This window comes from Hyaena hyaena, unplaced genomic scaffold (assembly GCF_003009895.1).
Source record: "Hyaena hyaena isolate Hyena2069 unplaced genomic scaffold, ASM300989v1 scaffold_178, whole genome shotgun sequence".
Classification (NCBI taxonomy): Eukaryota; Metazoa; Chordata; class Mammalia; order Carnivora; family Hyaenidae; genus Hyaena; species Hyaena hyaena.
In genome coordinates, this window is record NW_024080807.1 from 1,257,195 (window position 1) to 1,280,437 (window position 23,243).

The window sequence follows — 23,243 nt, forward strand, 5'->3', positions numbered from 1 at the left end:
GCAACACACCTCACAAATTGATAAGAGACGCAAAAAAAAAAAATAGATTCCAATTCCTTATGGACAGGCATGGTTTGCTGTTGTCAGTTCCTGACCGAGCTCATCTGCCAAACCACACATGTACAATACAATGAACTCTCAAAAACCTAAAAAAAAAAAAAATAAAACCTCAGAGGAAACGAGGTACCACAAAAGATCCAACAAATAGAAGAATTCACAAGGAACTAGAGATTTAACAAATATGAAAAGTCTTGTTTGGAGAAATGTCTCCTTTGCTCTTCTACCCATTTTTAAGTCAGATTATTTGTTTTTCAGTTCAAAATGGCCAACAGACGCATGAAAAGATGCTAAACATCACTAATCATCAAGGAAATGCAGACCAAAACCACAACGCATTATCCTCTGACACTTGTTAGAAGGGCTATCAACTAAAAGACAAGAAGCAATAGGCTCTAGCAAAGATATGGTGGAAATGGAACCCTTACACACTTTCGTTGGGAATGGAAGTCGGTTCAAAGACTGTTGTAAAGAGTCTGCAGATTCCCCCAAAAATTAAAAATAGAAACACCACACTGAGGAGGGCACTTGGGATGAGCACTGGGTGTTGTATAGAAACCAATCTAACAATAAATTATATTAAAAAAATAGAAACGCCATGATTCAGTAGTTCCATTACTGGATATAAACCTAAAGCAATGAGAATAGGATTTCAGCAAGACATATGAACTCTCATGTTTATCACAGTATTATTCACGAAAGCCAAAATATGAAAACAACCCGAATGCCCATCAATGGATGAATGGGTAAAAAGATGTGGTACATATACACAATGGAATAGTATTCAGCCATGAGAAAAGAGAATATCTTCCCAGTTGCAACAACATGGATGGACCTTGAGCACACTATGCCAGGCAAGATAAGTCAAAGACCAGTGGTGTATGATATCACTTATAAGTGGAATCTCAGAAAATTAAATCTGTAAAAAATAGTAAAATGGTGATTGCCAGAAAACTGGAGGGTGGTGGAGTAAGAGTAATGGTGTTTTAAAGTGTACAAACTTATAACAAGTAGCAAAGATAAAGATCTAATATACAAGATAATAAATATAGGTGTAAATATTATATTAAAATTATGTAATATGATAAATATCACTACATTGGCAATTATATCATAATACATAAATGTATCAAAGTGACAACTTGTGCTCCTTAAATTTATACAATGTTACACATTAAATTCCCTCAATAAAAAAGAAAAACAAAATAAAATATTTTAAATACATAAAAAGAACACTAACAATTAATTATATTGAAATCCTCAAAGAGATGAATAAAGCAATAGCATCCACAAAGCAAAGAACAGAAGAGGAAAATATGAAAAAGAATCAACCAGAAATCTTGGAAATAAAGCATACAGTCATTGATATTTTTAAAATAATAAAGATAAGAAACTCTAAATGGTATAACTAAGACAGCTGAGAAGAAAATCTGTGACCTGGAATCTAGTACTCTCCAAGAATGTATTATTATCAAATTAAGACAGAGGAAATATGCAAATCCAAAGAATTCCCTCCCCAGAAAAATTCACTTATGTACCTACATACAAAGTTTTACAAATAATTCCCAGAGTCTTTGAACCCAACTTCTACACTAGAACTTCTGAATGAAAAATGTCAAGAATTGAAATCTGTCCCATTCTATTAATGCGTACAATAAAATACTGGTTCAAGGTACAGGAAACAGGCTTTAAATTTGAGTCAGGGTCAAATCAAAAAGAAGCCAGTTAAATCTGATCAAGAAATGAAACTCTCAACAAAAGTATCCTGAATCCTCCTAAATATTCTGTTACAAAACTCAGGTAAGATTGAGAAAATCAATAACTATCCATAGCAAATAAAGGAATTCTAGTGTGTATTAACTATAACACAATAATTATTATTCTTGACCCAGATATTATTTAAAAATCTTTTTTTTAAGTTTAATTATTTTCAGAGTGAGTGTATGTGAGCAGAGGAGGGACCGAGAGAGACCCAGAGAGAGAGAATCCCAAGCAGCGCTCACTCTCACAAACTATGAGATCATGACCTGAGCCGAAACCAAGAGTCAGATGCTTAACCGACTGAGCCACCCAGGCGCCCCATAGAGACAGATATAATTTTAAAGTTCATTTTGGCATCACAACACGTGACAGAAAAAGTAGAGTATTTGTAATAGGCAAAAACCATTTTTGCAAATAATGTTAAAATGGGGTATGGGTATGGGGATACAAGATTGGAGCTTAAAAGAAGCTAAATTACTCTGAGTTAGAAAAAGAGGAGAGATAAAAAGCCTGAGGGGAAAATCTAGAGATATTGCTGGAATATGGGGAGTTTTAAAGACTAAGCTGAAAAGAGTAATACAATAAAAAAAATTCAGTGGTTGATGCACAGTGATTTGGGATAAGCTGAACAGAGCTATCTAATCGCAGTGTCCGTGATACATGCCAAACGCACAGTATCTTCAGGAAAATCTACAGATTGCTCGGGAGGTTTTGTTTGCTTTTTAAATGAGAGTAGGAGAGGCAATGAAGCACTGAGCTCTCCTTCAAGGGTGGCCTAAAGTAATCACAGAGAAGAAATGGCAAGGTAGCCAAAATCTGTGTTACACAAGAAAATTGTAAAATTGTCCTTTGCAATGAATCTAAATGGAAATGTTTGGCCCTCATCAAAACTTCAATGGAAGACAGCTCTCCAACAGAGAACCTGAAAACACAAAAATCTTCCTTAAAAATAGACTTGAAATGTTTCAAAACATAAATTCAAATGACATACCGAATATCTTCTGGTTAAGATAGCTAAGATCTTTGGAAGATAAAATGATGACCTCTCTGAAGAGATCTAGTGAGAATGTGGAAATAAAATTGTGAATCTGGAACATTTCCTTAATGCATTAAAAAAAAAATACTGAAGTATTAAGATTCTCTCAGGATGTAGACTTCCATAGGTGTTCTTCAAGCTGATGCAGAGAGAAATTATCTTGGCTGCAGACCTTGAAATATTTAAATATAGATATTTATCTTCTTTGAATATTTTCATGTTACTTCAAAAGTATACACATCAGGTTGTCTTGAAGTTCACAATTGTATAAGAATAATGCCTGGGCTTGAAACAGCACATCTGAATCACAAGAGATCAAATTCCTTTGAATATATTCACACTGCAGAATAGCCCTGCTCTGGTTTAAAAAAAAATCTTCATTTGGTGTATACACTTTTCACTTGGAAAAGTAATTGTGTGTGAGTCTGTCCCAATCATATGCCATCTCTCTGATGAGATGATAGAAGTATCCATGTTTGAGCCTGTTTCCCCACAAAACATGTTTCTTTGGGGAACAAATTGAAGGACAAGTTTTCCATCTTTGCAGGCCACCTAGACTTTATCTTCTCAGAGTGAAGCATTCTGACCTGGAATATTCTATTCCTAATTAAAAGCAGCAAACATGAAAATGCCTTGTGTAGAATGGTGTGTTCATACAGGTCTTTAGTGGAGAAAATGTTTTCTTCATATTCATGAAATAAAATTAAACTGGAATGAATTTCTAATCAACACTTCAAGTCTTCATTATAATGATATTTAAAGCATAAAAGTACAAAAACCAAAGGAACTAAAATCCTGACTGAAAAGTATAAGTCATGCATATGTTCTGCAAAATTTCCAATGTATTACTGCTAAAACATAATATTTACAAAAACACAGCATTGAGAAAAACATACACAATGAGCCCCAAATATCTTCCAAAAGAAACAATGCTAAGGAAATCAAAATTAAAGATAATAAATAATTTTTAAATGGCACTCACCAATCACAATTGAAGACTCACAGTGATAATAACCATTACTCTGTTTTTTCTTTAGCATGGAGCAAAGATCTATGCGATGTACCATTTCTTCTCCAAATCTGTGACTGATAAATTTTTCATAGAATTCGGGGTCTATTTTTTTCACTCCCTTGAAATGACAAAACAAAATCACATCACTCAATCATTCCACTGAGGCAGCTAGTTCATATTTATATCACTTTCTTAGAACATGATATTACACGTTAGTACACAATACTGCCTACTGGCATTTGAAAATGGATACCACAAAAATGGTTTTAAAGTTGTTTTTAAAGTCTCCCTGTCTAGGATGAGTTGTATTAAAAAAATCGTTAAAGGATGTTGGGCTTAAAATTGGCAGCACTCAGAACTTCATATGCTTTAAGCTTCTGAAATAATAAAGTATATCGAGTTGAAATTTGAGGTATCAAAAAAAAGAGTAATCGTCTTCAACAACAGAGAAATGGATGAATTTTTTAAAGTGATACAGATTTTAACATTTTATAGTGTATAAAATGTTTTAATAAGATGAATGCAATTTTTAAACACCTTAAGTAAGAATCATTTTAAAACAGGGGCACCAGGGTGGCTCAGTTAAATCCGACTCAATTTCAGCTAAGATCATCATCTCACAATTAAGAGATCGAGCCCTGTGTCAGGCTCTGTGCTCAGCATGGACTCTGCTTGGGATTCTCTCTCTTCTTCTCTCTTTCTGCCACCCCCCCAAAATAAATAATTTTTTTAAAAGAACCATTTGAAGACAAAGGTTATTTGAACTGGAGGAGGAGGTCAGTGGATCTTCCAAGTCGTTTTCTACCTGCCTCTTGGCATTCTCAGTGCCTTTCATAGCAGGAAGAGGGCTGGTTGGTGAAAAAGTACAGGCTTCCACAAGCCCTTGCCACCTGTGTAGTTTCCCGTAACAAGGAGATGAATGTCTCCCTCTCCCCTTCCTACGCAATGGTCCTGCGACCAGACTCACAGCCCAAAACACAGTCCACATGACAAAGGTACAATACTTTCCAGGTCAAGTTTAATGGCTGTGTATGAAGTTTTCCTTTTAATTTATAACTTAAAAATTTTTTTACCCTGCAATACTTGTCATCTGTTAAAAACTGGAAAATACGAAGAATCGAAAAAAAAGAAAAATCATTCATGTCCGTGCCAACACATTAACAGTTTGGGTATATCCTTCAGGTCTTTTTCTATGCATATATTATGTATCAGATTACATTTGAATATATAATATATAATATTCAGATTACATTTATATAAATCTTATTAAAGTAGATCTAGGATACATATTTTCCCTTTTTATTCACAAAAAATTTTATGACAAACATTTCAAAAAGATACAAAAACAAAAAATTAAAATTAAATTAAACCCACACCACAACTACTACAATTCTGTTATGTATTTTATTTCTCCTGTGCAAAACAAAGTACTTTTTTCTTTTTTATAGGAATGTGGTTGAGCCATGAGTACTATCTGGCAATCAGGGTTTTTCCCCCCAGTTAATATGTCAATAAATAATATACAGATGTGCAAAACATTTTTAATATTTTTGTTTCCACAGTATTCCACTGTGTGGGGGGATCATTAATTTATCCATCCAACTATTTATTAGTTGTTAGACATTTAAGTTACCCTTCATTTTTAATATTATATTTAACATGTTTTTGTTGATACATGTTCTTGTTCTGTATCCAGACTGAACAGCTAACCTTTCCTAACTGCTCCACTCAAAGATTTTCCCACCTCAGTTAAGAGTAAATGTTCTCGCTGACCAGGGGGAAAGCCCTGGGGTCACCCTGAAATTGCCTCTTTCTCTCAATGTTGCCTCCAGTCCAACTGTGTTGGCTCTCCCTTCAACAAGTGACTAATTCTCACCAGCCCCTCTCTACCTTTGTCCCAGCCTCCCCTGCATCTGTCTGTCACCTGGATTATCCTGATAGTTTTCCCATCCTTGCATCCTCTACAGCCAGAGTGACCCTATCAAAACATACATCCCATCAGGCCCCTCCTCTGCTCAAAATTCTCCAAAGATCCCCATTTCTCTCAAAAGAAGAGCCAGCTTCCCCACAACAGCTCACAAGGTCCTGCTCTGCCCTCTCAGTAATTTCTTCCTGCTTCCTCCTCTAGCAACGTTCTTTCCCCAGATAGCCTCATGGCTGGCTCCCATCTTGCTGTCCTGGCTCAAATTTTACTTTCTTTTTTTTTATCAGGAAGAGAGAGCACACATGCATGGAGACAGGAAAAGAGAGAGAGAGAGAGAGATAGAGAGAATCTCAAGGAGGCTCATGCTGAGCACAGAGCCTGATCCAGGGTTCAATCTCACAACCCTGAGATCATGACCTGAGCCAAATTCAAGAGTCCAGTGCTTAACCAACTAAGCCACCCAGGCACCCCGCAGATTTTATTTTCTTAACAGAATTTCACCTGACCACTTTAATTTGCACTCCCAAATCCTTTCTACCCTTCTCTCTTTATAAATATCTATGTACGTTCTTTGATAACACATACCACCTCCTACCCTACTGTGTAATTTACTTTACTGTGTTCATTTTCACAGTCTGTCATTATCTGTCTCTCCCCCATTAGAATGTGTGTTCCCCGGAGACGAAGATTTCTGTCTGACTTTTTATTCACTGAAATGTCCCCAGTGCCTAGTACACTGCTTGTCACGGAATAGTGCTTAATAAATAATTGTCACAATGTGATATGACTTTACTCACATGTGGAATTTAAGATACAAAACATGAACACAAGGGAAGGAAAGCAAAAATAATATAAAAACAGGGAGGGGGACAAAACATAAAAGACAAATACAGAGAACAAACTGAGGGTTGCTGGACGGGTTGTGGGTGGGGGGATGGGCAAGGGTCATGAAGGGGGACACTTGTTGGGATGAGCACTGGGTGTTATATGTAGGAGATGAATCACTGGATTCAACTCCTGAAATCATTACTGCACTATATGCTAACTAACTTGGATATAATTAAAAAACAAAACAAACAAACAAAAAAACCCCACTGAAGTGGAAAAAAAATAATTGTCACTAATGCAGAGGATAAAGTTTCAAAAAAAAAAGGGTATTTGACAACATCAAATGCTGCTCACTCTACGTTCAATAAGAGTGAAACCAAGTGGACTTCTTTTGACTTGGTGAGTAGGGGGCCTGAGAAAGCAGAGCACGGTACTGAGAAGCAATCAAAATGGAGCAGTTAAATGGGCTCTGCTACTTCTCAAGATGTGGTTTTGCCTCACTTTCCCCATGTATAAAATGAGGTTAACAAGTGAACCTACTTGAAAGTGGTATATGGACTAAATTCATGAACCTCTAAAGTGTTTAAAAGAGTGAAATATAGTAAATGCTATCATATTTCTATGACAAACACTATTAAATATATATAACATACATATATACTGCCATTAGGGAATTTTGAGGAAGAACTTCAATAGAGCTAAGGTTTCAGAAATTTTTTTAAAAGGTTCTGAGTAAATGGAAAGTATACGTGCTTACTTGACTTTTATTTATTTATTTATTTATTTATTTTTATTGTTTTATTTATTTCTGAGAGAGAGAGTGTGAGCAGGGGAGGGTCAGAGAGAGAGGGAGAGACAGAATCTGAAGCAGGCTCCAGGCTCTGAGCTGACTGTCAGCACAGAGCCCGACCCAGGGCTCGAACTCACGAACCCTGATCATGAGATCATGACCTGGGCTGAAGTCGGACACTTAACCGACTGAACCACCCAGGCGCCCCACTTACTTGTCTTTTAAATGCATTTTCATTTGTGCATTGGTGCTGGTTGGTGGCAGGAAGGCAGGGCAGGCTGGTGTCATTCCCTTAGACCAGGCAGAAGACGACCAGTCATAATTTAGAAAAAAAAGGAACTTGAGTTTTCAAGATACCATGCGAGCACTGGCTGGCCACCATAATCTCCATTTCAGTTTTGTAAGATGTCATTATTTTTTTTTAGTAAGAAATAAGGGAAACAGAGTGGCAATTCATTAGGCTAATTAATTTAATTTTAGCAAAAAAGTAAGGACCGATTATTTTCGCAATTCTTCACAGATGACTTCCAATGTGAGTCTTCAAGGAATATTCATTCCTTTTATTAGAGGGTAGAATGGAATTAGTTCTTTAACTCATAATATATAGAGAGAACTGTGGTTCAAAATGCATGCCTTATTTCAAGTGCAGAGAAACAATGAGTAGGGTATCTTCAACAAGACCATGCGAAGGGTGTTGCAACCCTGCAATGGTGGATAGACTTGGGACTGTCTGACGCTACACTGGAATATTATTTTTGCCTTGAACTAGCAGGGACAGGGGATATTTTCAAGGGCTTCACATTTATAATTTTACCCAATATAACTGGCATTTCAATAATGCAACATAACACTGAAGGAAGTTAAATACAAAATAGAACAAATAAATTAGTAGCAAGACACATCAAACAGAAAAACTTTTCAAGACTGTCTTAATTAATCATTAGAAAAGACTAAAGTTTTACTTTCCTTTAGCTTAGTTTCAGGCACTGTTTAGGGAGAATTATCTGTGATGTTCAAAGCCACTTGATACCTTTGATACGATGTACCATGAAACGCTCAGAACTTCATTCTCAATTGTAATTTGGCATCCAAAGAGCCAATACAGAAAAAAATGCCACTGAGACCATGAGGAGTATTTTTAGAATCAGCTGAGGCTGCATCTGCTAAATAATGGAACCTATTTACTCAGGAAGCACTCACCAACCATATCACTTACATTTAGCTAAATGATGTGTATAATTTAATATGTATCAAAGAGGTCTCAGACTGATGTTACTACGCACCCAACTCTATTTTCAATATAGAAGTAAAGGCAATTTAATATCTACAAAAGAGGTCTCAGACTGATGTTACTATGCACCCAACTCTATTTTCTATATAGATATCTAGGAGCCATGAAATATGAAAATTCACTTTAGTTCACAATCTGAATACGAAAATCATTCTAAGGTTCTGAAAGGTAAAATTTAATTTAATGTCTGCGAGAAGGTTACTGTGATCAGAGGAACAATGGAATACCAGCTTCATTAAAAAGGTTAAGATTTTTTTTACAATAGCAGATAATTTCCTACCAAGACTTGTTATCTTATGCTAATAACAACTTCCATGATGAAAACATAAATGGGTTGTATATCAGATATAGAAATTATGTGTCCTGCTGATGGTAAGCCTGATATTCCTGGGGCTCTGCTGTGTTTTCTAACACTTTATTCCTGTTATGCAGTGGCTATAAAGAAATGTATGTTTCCCGTAATAATGACTTGAAACCAAAATTTCAGAATGTAAATTAAGAGCCAAACTGGTTTCTTATTATGGGGATTAGCTGGTCAAAGAAGAATGGTAATCTTTTATACTCATTTTCATAACTGGAAAAAAATTACCTATCTGTAGTAGGAAGGCATTAGTTAAAAAGCTAATCATTTTTCATGGCCACTACCCCTAAGGAAAAGTCACATATTAGCAGTTCAAGGTTGCTGGAGGCCCGCTCCAGCCGGTCCAGGGGTCCCTGAAGGATGGACGGTGTCGGGGAGAGAGAGTGACAGAGCCACGAGAATCTTTCTGGTCACCAGGCAGGCATCTCTGCACTGTCAGTTTTGGTGTCTTTATTTATAGGTCAAACGGTAACATGGCATCAGAAAAAGGAATTTTTACAATGTTAAACTCTTTGTGATAAGATGCTTTGAAAAGTGTACAAAAACAGGTTTTTCAGAAGTTTTCTTGCAGAATTACCCCAATCAGAGTGAGGTTGAGTAAATCTTACAACTAAGGAAACAACAGGATGTTCTTAGTGAAAAACAGGATGACATACATATTTGTTCTAAAATAATACGGCTAAGATTTGGACATAGGTTAAGTCGTACATAGGAGTCATAGGCTAGGAGTCATTGTGTCTGGCTCACAAGAGGACTAACGTTTTTGAGCTGGTTAATAAGTTGTTTGTGGAAAGTTTTTTGACTTGATGCTGAATGTGTAAACACCATGGAGGCCCTAAATGTGTTGGCCTTTGTTTCAGGGTTATGTGTTAGCTACTCTTATCTGTCCTCATCCCAGCTGCCAGTGTAAGTAAAGGTGTTTGTGGAAAGTAGGCCTTAGGGAAGGGGCTGCCATTCATCACCAGTTAGAAAAGTATTAAGTATTAACTTAAGTTCCACCCTTATATCCTTAACTCTAAATTAGGCTCTTTGTCTCAAGGCCAGGCTCAATTATAACTCTTTCATTCTCAACCTCCTTCATTATCTAAGTCTTGGATCTGCAAGGCCCATAGGAAGAGCCTTTTGACAATCATCCACAGGGCTTTCATCGAAAATCTCATTTGAGGAGGCAGGAAGATGCTTTTCCTCATGAGGTGTCTGTGTGGGGAATATCGGTCTGATCTGGCATATTGTGAGGCCTGGTCAATACCAGCAGGCTCATTTCCAACAGGAGCGAGTAGTGGCAGAAGGAGATACCAGTTTCTCGTTTCTCATGGCAGTAGCTGTGCAAATGCTGCCATTTCCTCGCTGTGACTGTCATCCAGCGAGGCCACTGTGGCTCCCAACACAAAGTTATAAAGAGAATGTATAGATTGACATGGGACTTCTCTGAGGCAGATCTTATGTTATAATTCTTAATGACTCCTTCCTTCACCTCTTGGCATAACTACACGTTACACTATTTGCACTGTCGCATTTCTATCTTCTTCCTGATACAGACCCCTCGATTACCTTCTTGTCAGTGGCAGCCTCCCTCAGCCCCTCTCAGTCAGGATAAGGGAGGCCCTTCCCATTCAGGCTCAGTTCCATCCAATCCTGTTCTTGACAGGGATGCAAGCAGACAAAGGAGCCGCACCACACCTGTGAACGGGCTCTAGACTAGCATGGTGATTTCAGATCCAGCACCAACACCCCTGGGTGAGGACTGCCTGGCCACCTCCCCGTCACCTCTTCTGCCTCTCAGGGCCATCTGTTGGGGCTGGGCTCTGCCTTGGTCCCCCTGTCCAGCATGCCCATTTGCTGCCTGGATGAGGCCCTAAAACCCTGCCTCATGCCTGTCATTAACTTTAGAGGTGAAAATGCAAGAGTGATGGAAAATAGAAAAGGCAGTGGTACTTTGCTTGTTGTTTTGAGTCAATCTGGAAAAAAAAATGATGCTCTATCACCTGTATAACAGTAACTGAAAACTTACATATGTACATATATATATGTACATACTCGTATACTATGTACATACTTATATACTATGTACGGGCACTGTTCCAAAAACTTTTATTAACTCATTTCATAATCATAATAGCCCTATGAGTTTGGTAATATGCCCAGAGAAGGAAACTGAATCACAGAGAAATTAGGTCACTTACCAAAGGACACATAGCTAGTAAGAGGCAGAGTGTGGATTCCCATTCAAGATAAGTGGAGAGCACAGACAAATTGAAAAGAATAGAATGATAATATTCAAGTTCATCACTATTTCCTTTAAAGTATTAAAATTTTAAGTATTAATCACCCTTAATATATAATCATATATACTACTGTATTTCTAAAATCAATGTGAAAATTACTTTCGGAATCTCTAGTATTCTAAAAATACCTGCCTTTAACGTGCTGCATTAAAATTAATAAATCAAGTGATAATTATGTGTCCATAATAAATGAATTTCATAGAGAGAAATGAGAAATAATTCATTCAGTCACTTAGATGTGGAAAAAAATTATCCAAATAATCCAGCCTATAAAAAGAACTCTTCCTATATTATTAACACCCAAATAATGGAATAAAATATTGGCAGAGATTGTCTGCATTTTCCAAACCATCTGCTTGAATATACTGTATTTCTCAATTATTTAAAAATTTTTTTTTCAAGTTTAGAGAGAGAGCAGAGAGGTAGAAAGAGCAAAAGAGAATCTCAAGCAGGCTCCACGCTCAGCACAGACATGAGGCTAGATCCCACAATGGTGAGATCATGACCTGGGCTAAAGTCAAGAGTTGGATGCTCAACTGACTGGGCCACCCAGATGCCCCCATTTCTCAGTTCTTCATTTTACCTTATGGTAGAGCATCTATATACTTTACCATGGGGTTTTTAGGCAGGCCATCTCTTCAATCCCTCTATTTATAAATTTGTGTTGAGCCCTACTGCCTTGTTTAATCTTGAGGTTTTAGGGAAAGAAACAGAAACTTTTCACCCTAGTACTATATCTAATATTTATAACATTATACCTTTCAGCAAGTAATAAGTAGAAATACAGCTGCTATAATTCTGTTTTTAATCTACTGTTAACACCTATTTCTACCTATCCTAACACTCTGAGAGGAGCTGAATGCTCTTTGGTGGTATCAAGTGGCAAGGAAAGCCATCACATAGTAAAGATGATGTGTAATTCCTAATACCACAAGCCACTTCACAAAATCACCGAGAATATATATGACTTCCTGGAGTTTCTTTCCACGAGGTACTGCCATCAGAAGGAAGAGAAGAAGAAACATGGCTTCTATCCGCATTTAGTTCATTTATACTAATGACATATTAATCAGAGAGGTAACAGTCCAATGATATCCAGCACATCCTCAGGTCATTAGCTCAATGGAAAACTACAACACCTTTATTTTTATTTTTTAATATTTTTTTTCTTTCGAGAGAGAGAGAGAGAGCAAGCAGTAGGGGCAGAGCAGAGAGAAAGACAGAGTATCTGAAGAGGGCTCTGCACTGAGAGCAGGCGGAGAGCCCGACGCGGGGCTCAAACTCACAAACCGTGACATCATGACCTGAGCCCAAGTCAGATATGTAACTGACTGAGCCACCCAGGTGCCCTTAAAATGCTTTTATTTACAACAGTCTGGTGCCATATAAGCTCATTCTGTCTACTTAACAAACCTCTTCTCAGTTCCTCCTCAGGCCTTCTTGAGGATAGCATGAGAGACCATATGCTATTTGGCCATGTAACCATTATATCTGCATTGGCTTTTTTTCATTACATTGGAATGAAGAAAGAATCTGGTCGGTGAGGCATCCAAGGTTGCTTCCTATACATTTCAGTCTCAATTGGACTCTCAATTCCCTGAGATCCAACCCCAGCTGTGTTCTTGGCTCATCACACTCTCGTGGTCACTCAGATGTAAACAAGCTACAGCCTACTCCTCCCTATCGCATCTGTTTTCCTAATATTTTGCTGTTTGGAACAAATAACCTGTTCTCCCGAATTCACCAACTTAGCCATTTATTTCCATAAACTAAAGATAAAACATAGAATATTCCCTCCCTCAAAATATCTCACCATATGTGTTCAGTCACAACTTAATCTAAAATATTTTCCTTGGGGTACCTGGGTGGCTCAGTCGGTTAAGCCTCTGACTTCAGCTCAGGTCATGACCTTGCAGTTCACAAGTTCGAGCCCCACACTGGACTCTGTGCTGACAGCTCGGAGCCTAGAGCCTGCTTCACATTGTGTCTCCCTCTCTTTCTCTGTCCCTCACCCTCCCAAAAATAAACAAACCTTAAAAAATTAAAAAAATTTTTAATAGGGGCGCCTGGGTGGCTTAGTCAGTTAAGCGTCCGACTTTCGCTTAGGTCATGATCTCGCGGTTCGTGGGTTCGAGCCCCACGTCGGGCTTTGTGCTGACTGCCAGTTCAGAGCCTGGAGCCTGTTTCAGAGTCTGTGACTCCCTCTCTCTCTGACCCTCCCCTGCTCATGCTGTCTCTCTCTCTCTCTCCTAGAAATAAATAAAAAATATTTAAAAAAATTTTTAATAAATAAATAAATAAAATGTTTTCCTCCTTCAGTCAATAGCTTTCCCTTCTAATCAATCCTCCCCATTACATTAAGTAATGCCAGAAAGCTATAGGTGTAAAAAATTTTGAGGGTCTCAACAGTGAAACAGGAGAGTAAAGCTATTCTGAAGATCATTCAGAAACAAGTTCACAGAAAAATCCTAGTAATTTTAACTTGTCCTATAACACTTGCTTATATACAGCAACATACTTAAGCTGTGGTTGGATGTGTTCTCCTTTTATAACCTAAAGGTCAAAAAGCATTCACCTAAATTGGTTAGATATCTATAGACAGAATTTCAGACCTAACTGTGGGCCTCAGATATGATCCAAATCAGAGTTAAATACCTAGACAGTGTAGAAGGGACCATTTATTTGACAAAATATTTTAAATGCATCCACAGATATCACTAATTGTAACCTTGTGGGTTTTTTTAATTTATTATTATGTTTTGAGTGAGATAGAGAGAGGAGGGAAGTGGCTGAGAGAGAGGGAGGGAAAATCCCAAGCAGACTCCGTGCTGTTAGTGTGGAGCCCAATGTGGGGCTCGACCCCATGACCATAAGATCATGGCCTGAGCCAAAATCAAGAGTCTGTTGCTTAAACAACTGAGCCAACCATAGCCTTGTAATGTTAAGCAAGAAAGACCTAGAGTATTTTGATAATTCATCATGCTCCTATGCATCTAGCACTTGCTTCTTCTCCCATTTTCTGATGAACTGATCAATTTCCTTAATTTTCCCCCCTTCAACATTCTTCCTTCCTCCTCCCTCCCTTATCATCTCGATAGAGCACTTTACTCATTTCTTTCAACTGCCCAGGCATATTCTCTACACGTTACTTAGGACAGAAGCCCCTGACAGAGGAAGGTGTTCCAACAAGGGAATGTTATGAGAACTGAGTGAAGGAGCAGGAAAAGATTTACATTGAGTGCGCTACAGGTTAGGAAATGGAACAAGGAAGAAAGGTGCTCAATGATAACAGGCCTTTTCACTTTACTTGGTTGGAAACATTCCCTGCATATCAATCATATTACATAAAAGAGTTTGGTAGAAAAAAAGCAATAGCTACAGGGGCGCCTGGGTGGTTGTTAGTTGAGCACCCGACTTCGGCTCAGGTCATGATCTCACAGTTCCAGCCCCGCATCGGGCTCTGTGCTGACAGCTGGGAGCCTGGAGCCTGCTTTGGATTCTGTGTCTCCTTCTCTCTTCCCTTCCCCTACTCACACTCTGTCTCTCTTTCTCAAAAATAAATGAACATTAAAAAAACTTTTAAAAAAGAAAAAAGCAATAGTTACATATGAAACAGTCATTAAAATACAATTTGGAAATCATATGTACCTCTTAAACCAATTCCAAAATTAATGTTTCTCTCCAGGAAGAGCAAGAAATGTATCCAATGATTTTCTTTTTTAATATGATTCACATTGCCACGCAAAATAATTTTATATATAATATACAATTGGAATCTTTCTTTTGTCCTCTTTTCACACTTAATCACATTTAACGTGAAATCTCCCCATGGTATACTCTTAAAATACAGAATTCCAGGCATTATATAGTTTCCCTAATGGACTCAGTGTCAGTATATATCTATGACTAGGAGGTGATATATTGCTTCCAAAAAAGTACAGAAATAAAGATAACAAATTAACCAATAATTTTTTTCTAAATTTTTTAAATGTTTTTTATTTATTTCTAGGAGAGAGAGAGAGAGACAGCGTGAGCAGGGGAGGGTCAGAGAGAGAGGGAGTCACAGACTCTGAAACAGGCTCCAGGCTCTGAGCTGGCAGTTAGCACAGAGCCCGACGCGGGGCTTGAACCCACGAACCGCGAGATCATGACCTAAGCGAAAGTCGGACGCTTAACCGACTAAGCCACCCAGGCGCCCCAAATTAACCAATAATTTTGACTCAACTTTCTCTTCCAGAAAATTTTTAAATAAGCATATTTTCAAAATTTCAAGAAGTACCTCTAGATTAGTAAAATAAGCAGTAGGTTTGGTAGGGAAAAAATTTTTAATGGAAAAGTTAACAAGAAGCGAAGGATTAGCATCTTGGGATAATAGTAGGCAAAACATGATAAGAACTGGTATATTCTTCTTTTGCTATACCTGGTCGGGTCTGTCACAGTGGGATGGGCCTCAGGAAAGCTAGACTGGTCAAACCTGACACCATCCCTTTCATATCCATCCTACCTATCAAATATCTACCCCTTTCCATCACACATTATCTCTACCAGCAGGGATTACAATTTTGGCACCTGCCACTATAAATATGTGTGATAGGAAGTTACAACCCACTAAGACAGATATCTAACATGATTTTCATATCCATTCAGTTTTTTTTCGCAGATGACTCCTCCCCACCTCCAAGACACTCACACACTCAATTTCACTTAATTAAGTTCCAGCAATGTTTGGGCTAGAAGTCTAAGAGTACAAAGTACTCTGTCCACCATTTTCTGATTATCAGGATAGGTCAGGGAGAGGGAGCGGTAAGAATCCAAGAGGACCAAATCATGAAAAATGGAATGTGGATGGATAAGGAGGGATGTGGCTAAAGGGGCAGGACCACCAGAGGGGGTCAGACAGAACATTCTCCTAGCTAATGGCTCAGTAAGAGCTCACAGTAGTGTGGAGACCAAACATGAAATTACTGTGAAAGAAGTGTTCTGGTCTATATAAAGTTATGTAACAAATTATCATCAAATTCATCTGTGGGGGAAGCAGTAGCTAAAGAGGGAAGAGAAGTACTTTCATACTCCGGTCACTGTGTAAGGGCAGTATCCAGTTAACAGTGGCACTTAGAAGACCTTAAAGATGGGTCTCCAAAATGGTATCACAAGTTTTGGCAACAATTAAAAATGTTCCACCAGGTAGGTTTTAGATAAAGAACATTTATTGCAGAAATTAAGCTGGAGTTCCTGTAGTCAAGGGTGGCTAATCCCTTAGGTGATATGAGCAAGTTTTGTTAGGTTCTCAACTACATATAATGTGAAGTCTGTCCCTGGTCAGTAGCAGTTATTTTCTTTAACTTACTGGACTAACCAACAGAAAGTCGACTGAGCATTTTAGTAATTCAAACTAGTCCTGCCCTGTGTTTAAGGTACCTCTCCTTGGGAGAAATAGCCTAATGAATGGCCAAAAGTAATCAACTCCTATTTAGGAATAGAAGCATAATTCCAATAGAAACTAGTTACAGTGCTGGATTGCAACCTTAGTTTCCCCTCAAATCTAAAAGGGGCTCTTAAGAAAAAATATAGCTTTACCTTCTTTCATTATGCAGTTAATTCTAATTGACAAAAGATAGGTGACCACTTTCCAGTAGTAGAGAAAATTTTATTACCATTCAAATGATACTAGCTGGTTTGCTTTTTTGTGACTAGTCAGATGGGTAAGGAATTAGCTACTATAACTAAATAAACTAAGAAATTCTGTATCAACACTATTTCAAACAAACTTTAAGTTTTCAGGATCATATGTTCTATTTTGCTATTCACCATAATCAATCCACCATAATCAGTTCCACAGCTCAGTTCCAGTTTCATACATGATCATTAGGCTCCATTCTGTCCTTAACTAGGAAAATGAAATTAACAGAGGTTTCAAATTGTCTAAAAAAGACTTGATAAAAAAATATTCTAGGGCCACCATGGCAGAGCATCATGGAAGTTCTCTGCATTTCTCATGCTTGAAATGCGGCTGGGTCAGCATCAAACCACTCTGCACATCTAGAAAATTGATCTGAGGATTAACACAACAACCTGCATAACTTGAGCCACAGAACTCAATAGGTATGTGGCACAGAGAGGTGAACTGGGGGGCAGAGAAGTGGTGGAGGGCAGGCAGCTGTTTTCGGGGAGAGAGGACAAAGAAGGGGGGGGAATACAGGAAAAGCACTCCTCCCAAAAAAAAAACTGGAAAGAGAAGAGTGGAAACACCCACAAGTGACTGACAAGAAATGGAGAAAGGAGAAAGGAGAGGGTTTCAATACCGTTGGGACTCTATAAGCAGGGGAGAGCAGTGAGAAATTCCATAGCTCAATACCTGGCAGTGCTCTGGTGGGAAAGTTGAATCCCCAGGAGCAGGCAGCGAGATCGGAGGGGTCTACGGTGCCACACAGGTTTCCCCTGCTGGGAGGGCTTTTGGTAGAGGCCCTATGGCCTCCGCACAGGCAAAAGTCCCAGCGGACCCTGGAGAACATGATTGTTGGTATTGGAATGATGATGCCAAGGTGTGGTGAAACCTGGAGCCAGTTGTGTGTTGTGATTTACCATAATCCCTGAGCTGCCACCCAATAGCACAAACTTATTCTGGGGCAAGCCAGCACCCAATCATAGTCTCTGAGCCTTGGCAGCAGTACAATCGCACAAGTGTTCCCGGGGACAAGCCAGCACCTGACCATTACTCGGCAAGACGCACCCCAAGAGGGTCTGAATGGGTCCAAGCTGCAGGGCCCTCTGAAATGAGGGGTTTGGAAACACAGCCCCATCTGAGATAAAATTCAGGAGGGGGGTACCCCAAAAGAAAAAACAGGAAGAAATGACAGCCATGGACTTAATCAACACAGATATAAGCAAGATTTCTTAACTAGAATTTAGAATCATGATAATAAGAATACTAGCTGGGGTTCAAAAAAGCATAGAATCCCTTTCTGTGGAGATAAAAGAAGTAAAATATAGTCAGAATGAATTAAAAATGCTATAACTGGGATGCAATCTCTAATGGATGCCACGGCAGCAAGGATGGATGAAGAAGAGCAGTGAATCAGTGATATAGAAGGAAAAATTATGGAGAATAATAAAGCAGAAAACAATAGGGAAACTAAGGCACAACACAAGAATTAGAGCACTCAGTGACTCATTAAAAAGGAATAACATCTGAATCATAGGAGTCCCAAAAGAAGACAGCGAAAAAGGGACAGAGGGTTTATGTGAGCAAATCATGGCAGAAAACTTTCCTAACTTGGTGAAAGCCACAGACATCAAAATCCAAGAAGCACAGAGAACTCCCATTAAATTCAACAAAAACTGACCATCAACAAGGCATATAATAGTCAAGTTCACAAAATACACAGACAAGGAAAGAATTATGAAAGGAGCAAGGGGAAAAAAGTCCTTAACCTATAGGGGAAGTGAGAATCAGCTTTGCAGCAGACCCATCCACAGAAACTGAGCAGACCAGAAAGGAGCAGCAGGAGATATCTAATGTGCTGAATCAAAAAAATATGCAGCCAAGAATTCTTTACCCAGCAAGGTTGCCATTCAACGTAGAAGGAGAGATAAAGAGTTTCCCAGACAAACAAAAACTAAAGGAGTTTGTGATGACTAAACCAGGCCTGCAAGAAATTTTAAGTGGGACTCTCTGAGGGGAGAAAAGATGAAACAAAACAAAAAAGACCAAAATGCAACAAAGACTAAAAAGGACCAGAGACCACCACCAGAAATTCCAACTCTACAGGCAACATAATGTCAATAAATTCATCTTTCAGTACTCAGTTTAAATGTCAATGGACTAAATGCTCCAAACAAAAGACACAGAGTAACAGAATGGATAAGAAAACAAGATCCATCTATATGCTATTTGCAAAAGACCCATTTTAGACCTAAAGACAGACTGAAAGTAAGGCAATGGAGAATCATCTATCATGCTAATGGTCATCAAAAAAAAGCTGGAGTAGCCATTCTTATATCAGACAATCTATATTTTAAAATAAAGACTGTAACAAGAAGTCTATCATAACTAAGGGGTCTATCAACCAATAATATCCAACAATTATAATTATATATTATATATAACTATAAGTTATATAAATTAACATATATTAATATCAACTTAATAATTAATATATTATTTATTTTATTAATAATAAAAGTAATGTATTAATATTAACTTAATATATATAATAATATATTAATATTAATATATATTATATAACTATAAGTTATATAAATTAATCAAAAACATAAAGAAACTCAATAATAATACCATAATAATGGGAGACTTCAGCACCTCACTTACAGCAATGGATAGATCATCTAAGCAGAAAATCAACAAGGAGACAATGGCTTTGAATGACACACTGTACTGGATGGACTTAACACATACATTCAGAACACTTCATCCTAAAGCAGCCAAATACACATTGTTCTCAAGTACACATGGAACATTCTCCAGAATAGATCACATACTGGGACACAAATCAGCACTCAACAAGTACAAAAAGCCTGAGATCATACTGTTCATATTTTCAGACCACAATCTTATAAAACTTGAAATCAACCACATGAAAAAATTTGGAAACACAATGAATACTTGGAGATTAAAGAACATCCTACTAAAGAATGAATGGATTAACCAAGAAGTTAAAGAGACAATTTTTTAAAAAGTACATGGAAGTCAATGAAAACGAACACCATAGCCTGTCATGAGAGGTGGTCACGAGAGGGAAGTATATAGCAATCCAGGCCTTCCTAAAGAAGGAAGAAAGGTCTCAGATACACAACCTAACCTTATACCTTAAAGGGCTGGAAAAAGAACAGCAAATAAAACCCCAAACAAGCAGAAGATGGGAAATAATAAAAATTAGAGCAGAAATCAATGTTATCAAAATCAAACAAATAGTTGAACAGATCAATGAAACAAGGAGCTGGTTCTCTGAACTGCCAGTTGATAAACCCCTGGCTAGTTTGATCAAAAAGAAAAAGGAAAGGACCCAAATAAATAAAAATCAAGAATGAGAGAGGAGATATCACAACCAACACTGCAGAAATTTATGAGCAATTATATGCCAATAAATTGGGCAATCTGGAAGAAATGGACAAATTCCTAGAAACATATAAACCACCAAAACTGAAACAAGAAGAAACAGAAAATTTGAATAGACCCACAACCAGTAAAGAAGTTGAATTAGTAATCAAAAATCTCTCAAAAAATAAGAGTCCAGGACTGAGTGGCTTTCCAGGGGAATTTGGCAAACATTTTAAGAAGAGTTAACATCTATTCTTTTGAAGCTGTTTCAAAAAATAGAAGTGGAAGGAAAATATCTGAACTCATTCTACCAGGCCAGCATTACCTTGATTCTAAAACCAAAGACCCCACTAAAAAGAAGACCATAGACGACTTTTCCTGATGAACATGGATGCAAAAATTTGCAACAAGATACTAGCCAAATGGATTCAACAATAGATTAAGAGAATTATTCACCACGATCAAGTAAGATTTATACCTGGGATGCAGGGCTGGCTCAATAGCCACAAATCAAGCAATGTGATACACCACATGATCCTCTCAATAGATGTAGAGAAAGCATTTGATAAAATACATCATCCTTTCTTGATAAAAGCCCTCAAGAAAGCGGGGATGGAGGCATCATACCTCAAGATCATAAAGGCCATATACAAAAGACCTACCACTAATATTATCCTCAACGTTGAAAATCAGAGCTTTCCCCCTAAGATCAGGAACATGACAGGGATATCCACTCTCACCACTGTTACTCAACATAGTATTGGAAGTCTTAGCCTCAGCAATCAGACAACACAAAGAAATGAAAGGCATCCAAATCAGCAAGGAGGAAGTCAAACTTTCACTCTTTGCAGATGACATGATACTCTATATGGAAAACCCAAAAGATTCTACCAAAAAACTGTTAGAACTGATCCATGAATTCAGCAAAGTCGCAGGATATAAAATCAGTGCACAGAAATCAGTTGCATTTCTATACACCAATAATGAAGCAGCAGAAAAGGAAATCAAGGAATCAATCCCATCAAAAATTGCACCAAAAACCATAAAATACCCAGGAATAAACTTAACCAAAGAAGTGAAAAGTCTATACACTGAAAACTATAGAAAGCTTATGAAAGAAATTGAAGAAGACACAAAAAACAGAAAAACAGTCCATGCTCATGGATTGGAAGAACAAATATTGTTAAAATGTCTACACTACCCAAAGCAATCTACATATTCAATGTAATCCCTATCAAAATAACACCAGCATTCTTCACAGAGCTGGAACGCACAATCCTAAAATGTGTACGGAACCGGAAAAGACCCCAAATAGCCAAAGCAATCTTGAAAAGGAAAACCAAAGCTGGAGGCATCACAATCCCGGATTTCAAAATGTATTAGAAAGCTGTGATCATCAAGACAATATGGTACTGGCACAAAAACAGACACACAGATCAATGGGAACAGGGGAGAGAACCCAGAAATGTACCCACAAATGTATGGCCAACTAATTTTTGACAAAGCAGGAAAGAATATCCAGTGGAATAAAGACAGTCTCTTCAGAAAATGGTTTTGGGAAAACTGGACAGTGGCAGGCAGAAGAATAGACCTGGACCACTTTCTTACACCATACACAAAAGTTAACTCAAAATGGATGAAATACCTAAACATAAGACAGGAAGCCATCAAAATCCTAGAGGAGAAAGCAGGCAAAAACTTCTTTGACCTCAGCCATAGCAACTCCTTACTGAACAGGTCTCCAGAGGCAAGAAAAACAAAAGCAAAAATGAACTATTGGGACCTCATCAAGATAAAAAGCTCTGCACAACAGAAGGAAACAATCAGCACAACTAAAAGGCAACTGATGGAAAGAGAGAAGATATCTGGAAATGACGTATCTGATAAAGGGTTAGTATCCAAAATCTATTAAAGAATGTATCAAACTCAACACACAAAAAACAAATAATCCAGTGAAGAAATGGGCAAAAGACATGAATAGATACTTACCCAAAGAAGACATCCAGATGGCTAGCAGACACATGAAAAAATGCTCAACATCACTCATCATCAGAGAAATACAAATCAAAACCACAATGAGATACCACTTCACATCTGTCAGAATGGCTAACATTATCAACTCAGGCAACAACAGATGTTGGCAAGGATGTGAAGAGAGAGGATCTCTTTTGCACAGCTGGTGGGAATGCAAACTGGTGCAGCCACTCTGGAAAACAGTATGGAGGTTCCTCAAAAAATTAAAATATAACTACCCTATGACCTAGCAATTGCACTACTAGGTATTTATCCAAAGGATACAGGTGTGCTGTTTCAAAGGAGCACATGCACCCCAATGTTTATAGCAGTGCTATCAACAATAGCCAAAGTATGGAAGAAGCCCAAGTGTCCATTGATAGATGAATGGATAAAGAAGGTGTGGTAAATATATATAATGGAGTATTACTTGGCATTCAAAAAGAATGAAATCTTGCCATTTGCAACAACGTGGATGGAACTACAGTGTATTATGCTAAGTGAAATTAGTCAGAGAAAGACAAATATGAGTTCACTCACATGTGGAATTTAAGATACAAAACAGATAACCATAAGGTAAGGGAAGCAAAAATAATATAAAAACAGGGAAGGGGACAAAACATAAGAGACTCTTAAATATAGAGAACAAACTGAGGGTTCCTGGAGGGGTTGTAGGTGGGGAGGGGGTGGGCTAAATGGAAGGGGCATTAAGGAAGACACTTGTCAGGATGAGCACTGGGTGTCATATGTAGGGGATGAATCACTGGATTCTACTCCTGAAAGCATTATTCCACTATATGCTAACTAACCTGGATGTAAGTTTTAAA

The 23,243-nt window shown here is 37.9% G+C and overlaps 1 protein-coding gene across 2 annotated transcripts in view; it reads right to left on the reverse strand.

Moving 5' to 3' along the window:
• AKAP7 (A-kinase anchoring protein 7) overlaps nucleotides 1–23,243 on the reverse strand; it is a 148,679-nt gene that overhangs the window by 56,256 nt on the left and 69,180 nt on the right. For both annotated transcript variants that reach the window (XM_039240398.1, XM_039240399.1), the window contains exon 7: nucleotides 3,837–3,984. In XM_039240398.1, the coding sequence (XP_039096329.1) occupies nucleotides 3,837–3,984 (148 nt within the window). The remainder of the gene's footprint in view (nucleotides 1–3,836; nucleotides 3,985–23,243) is intronic.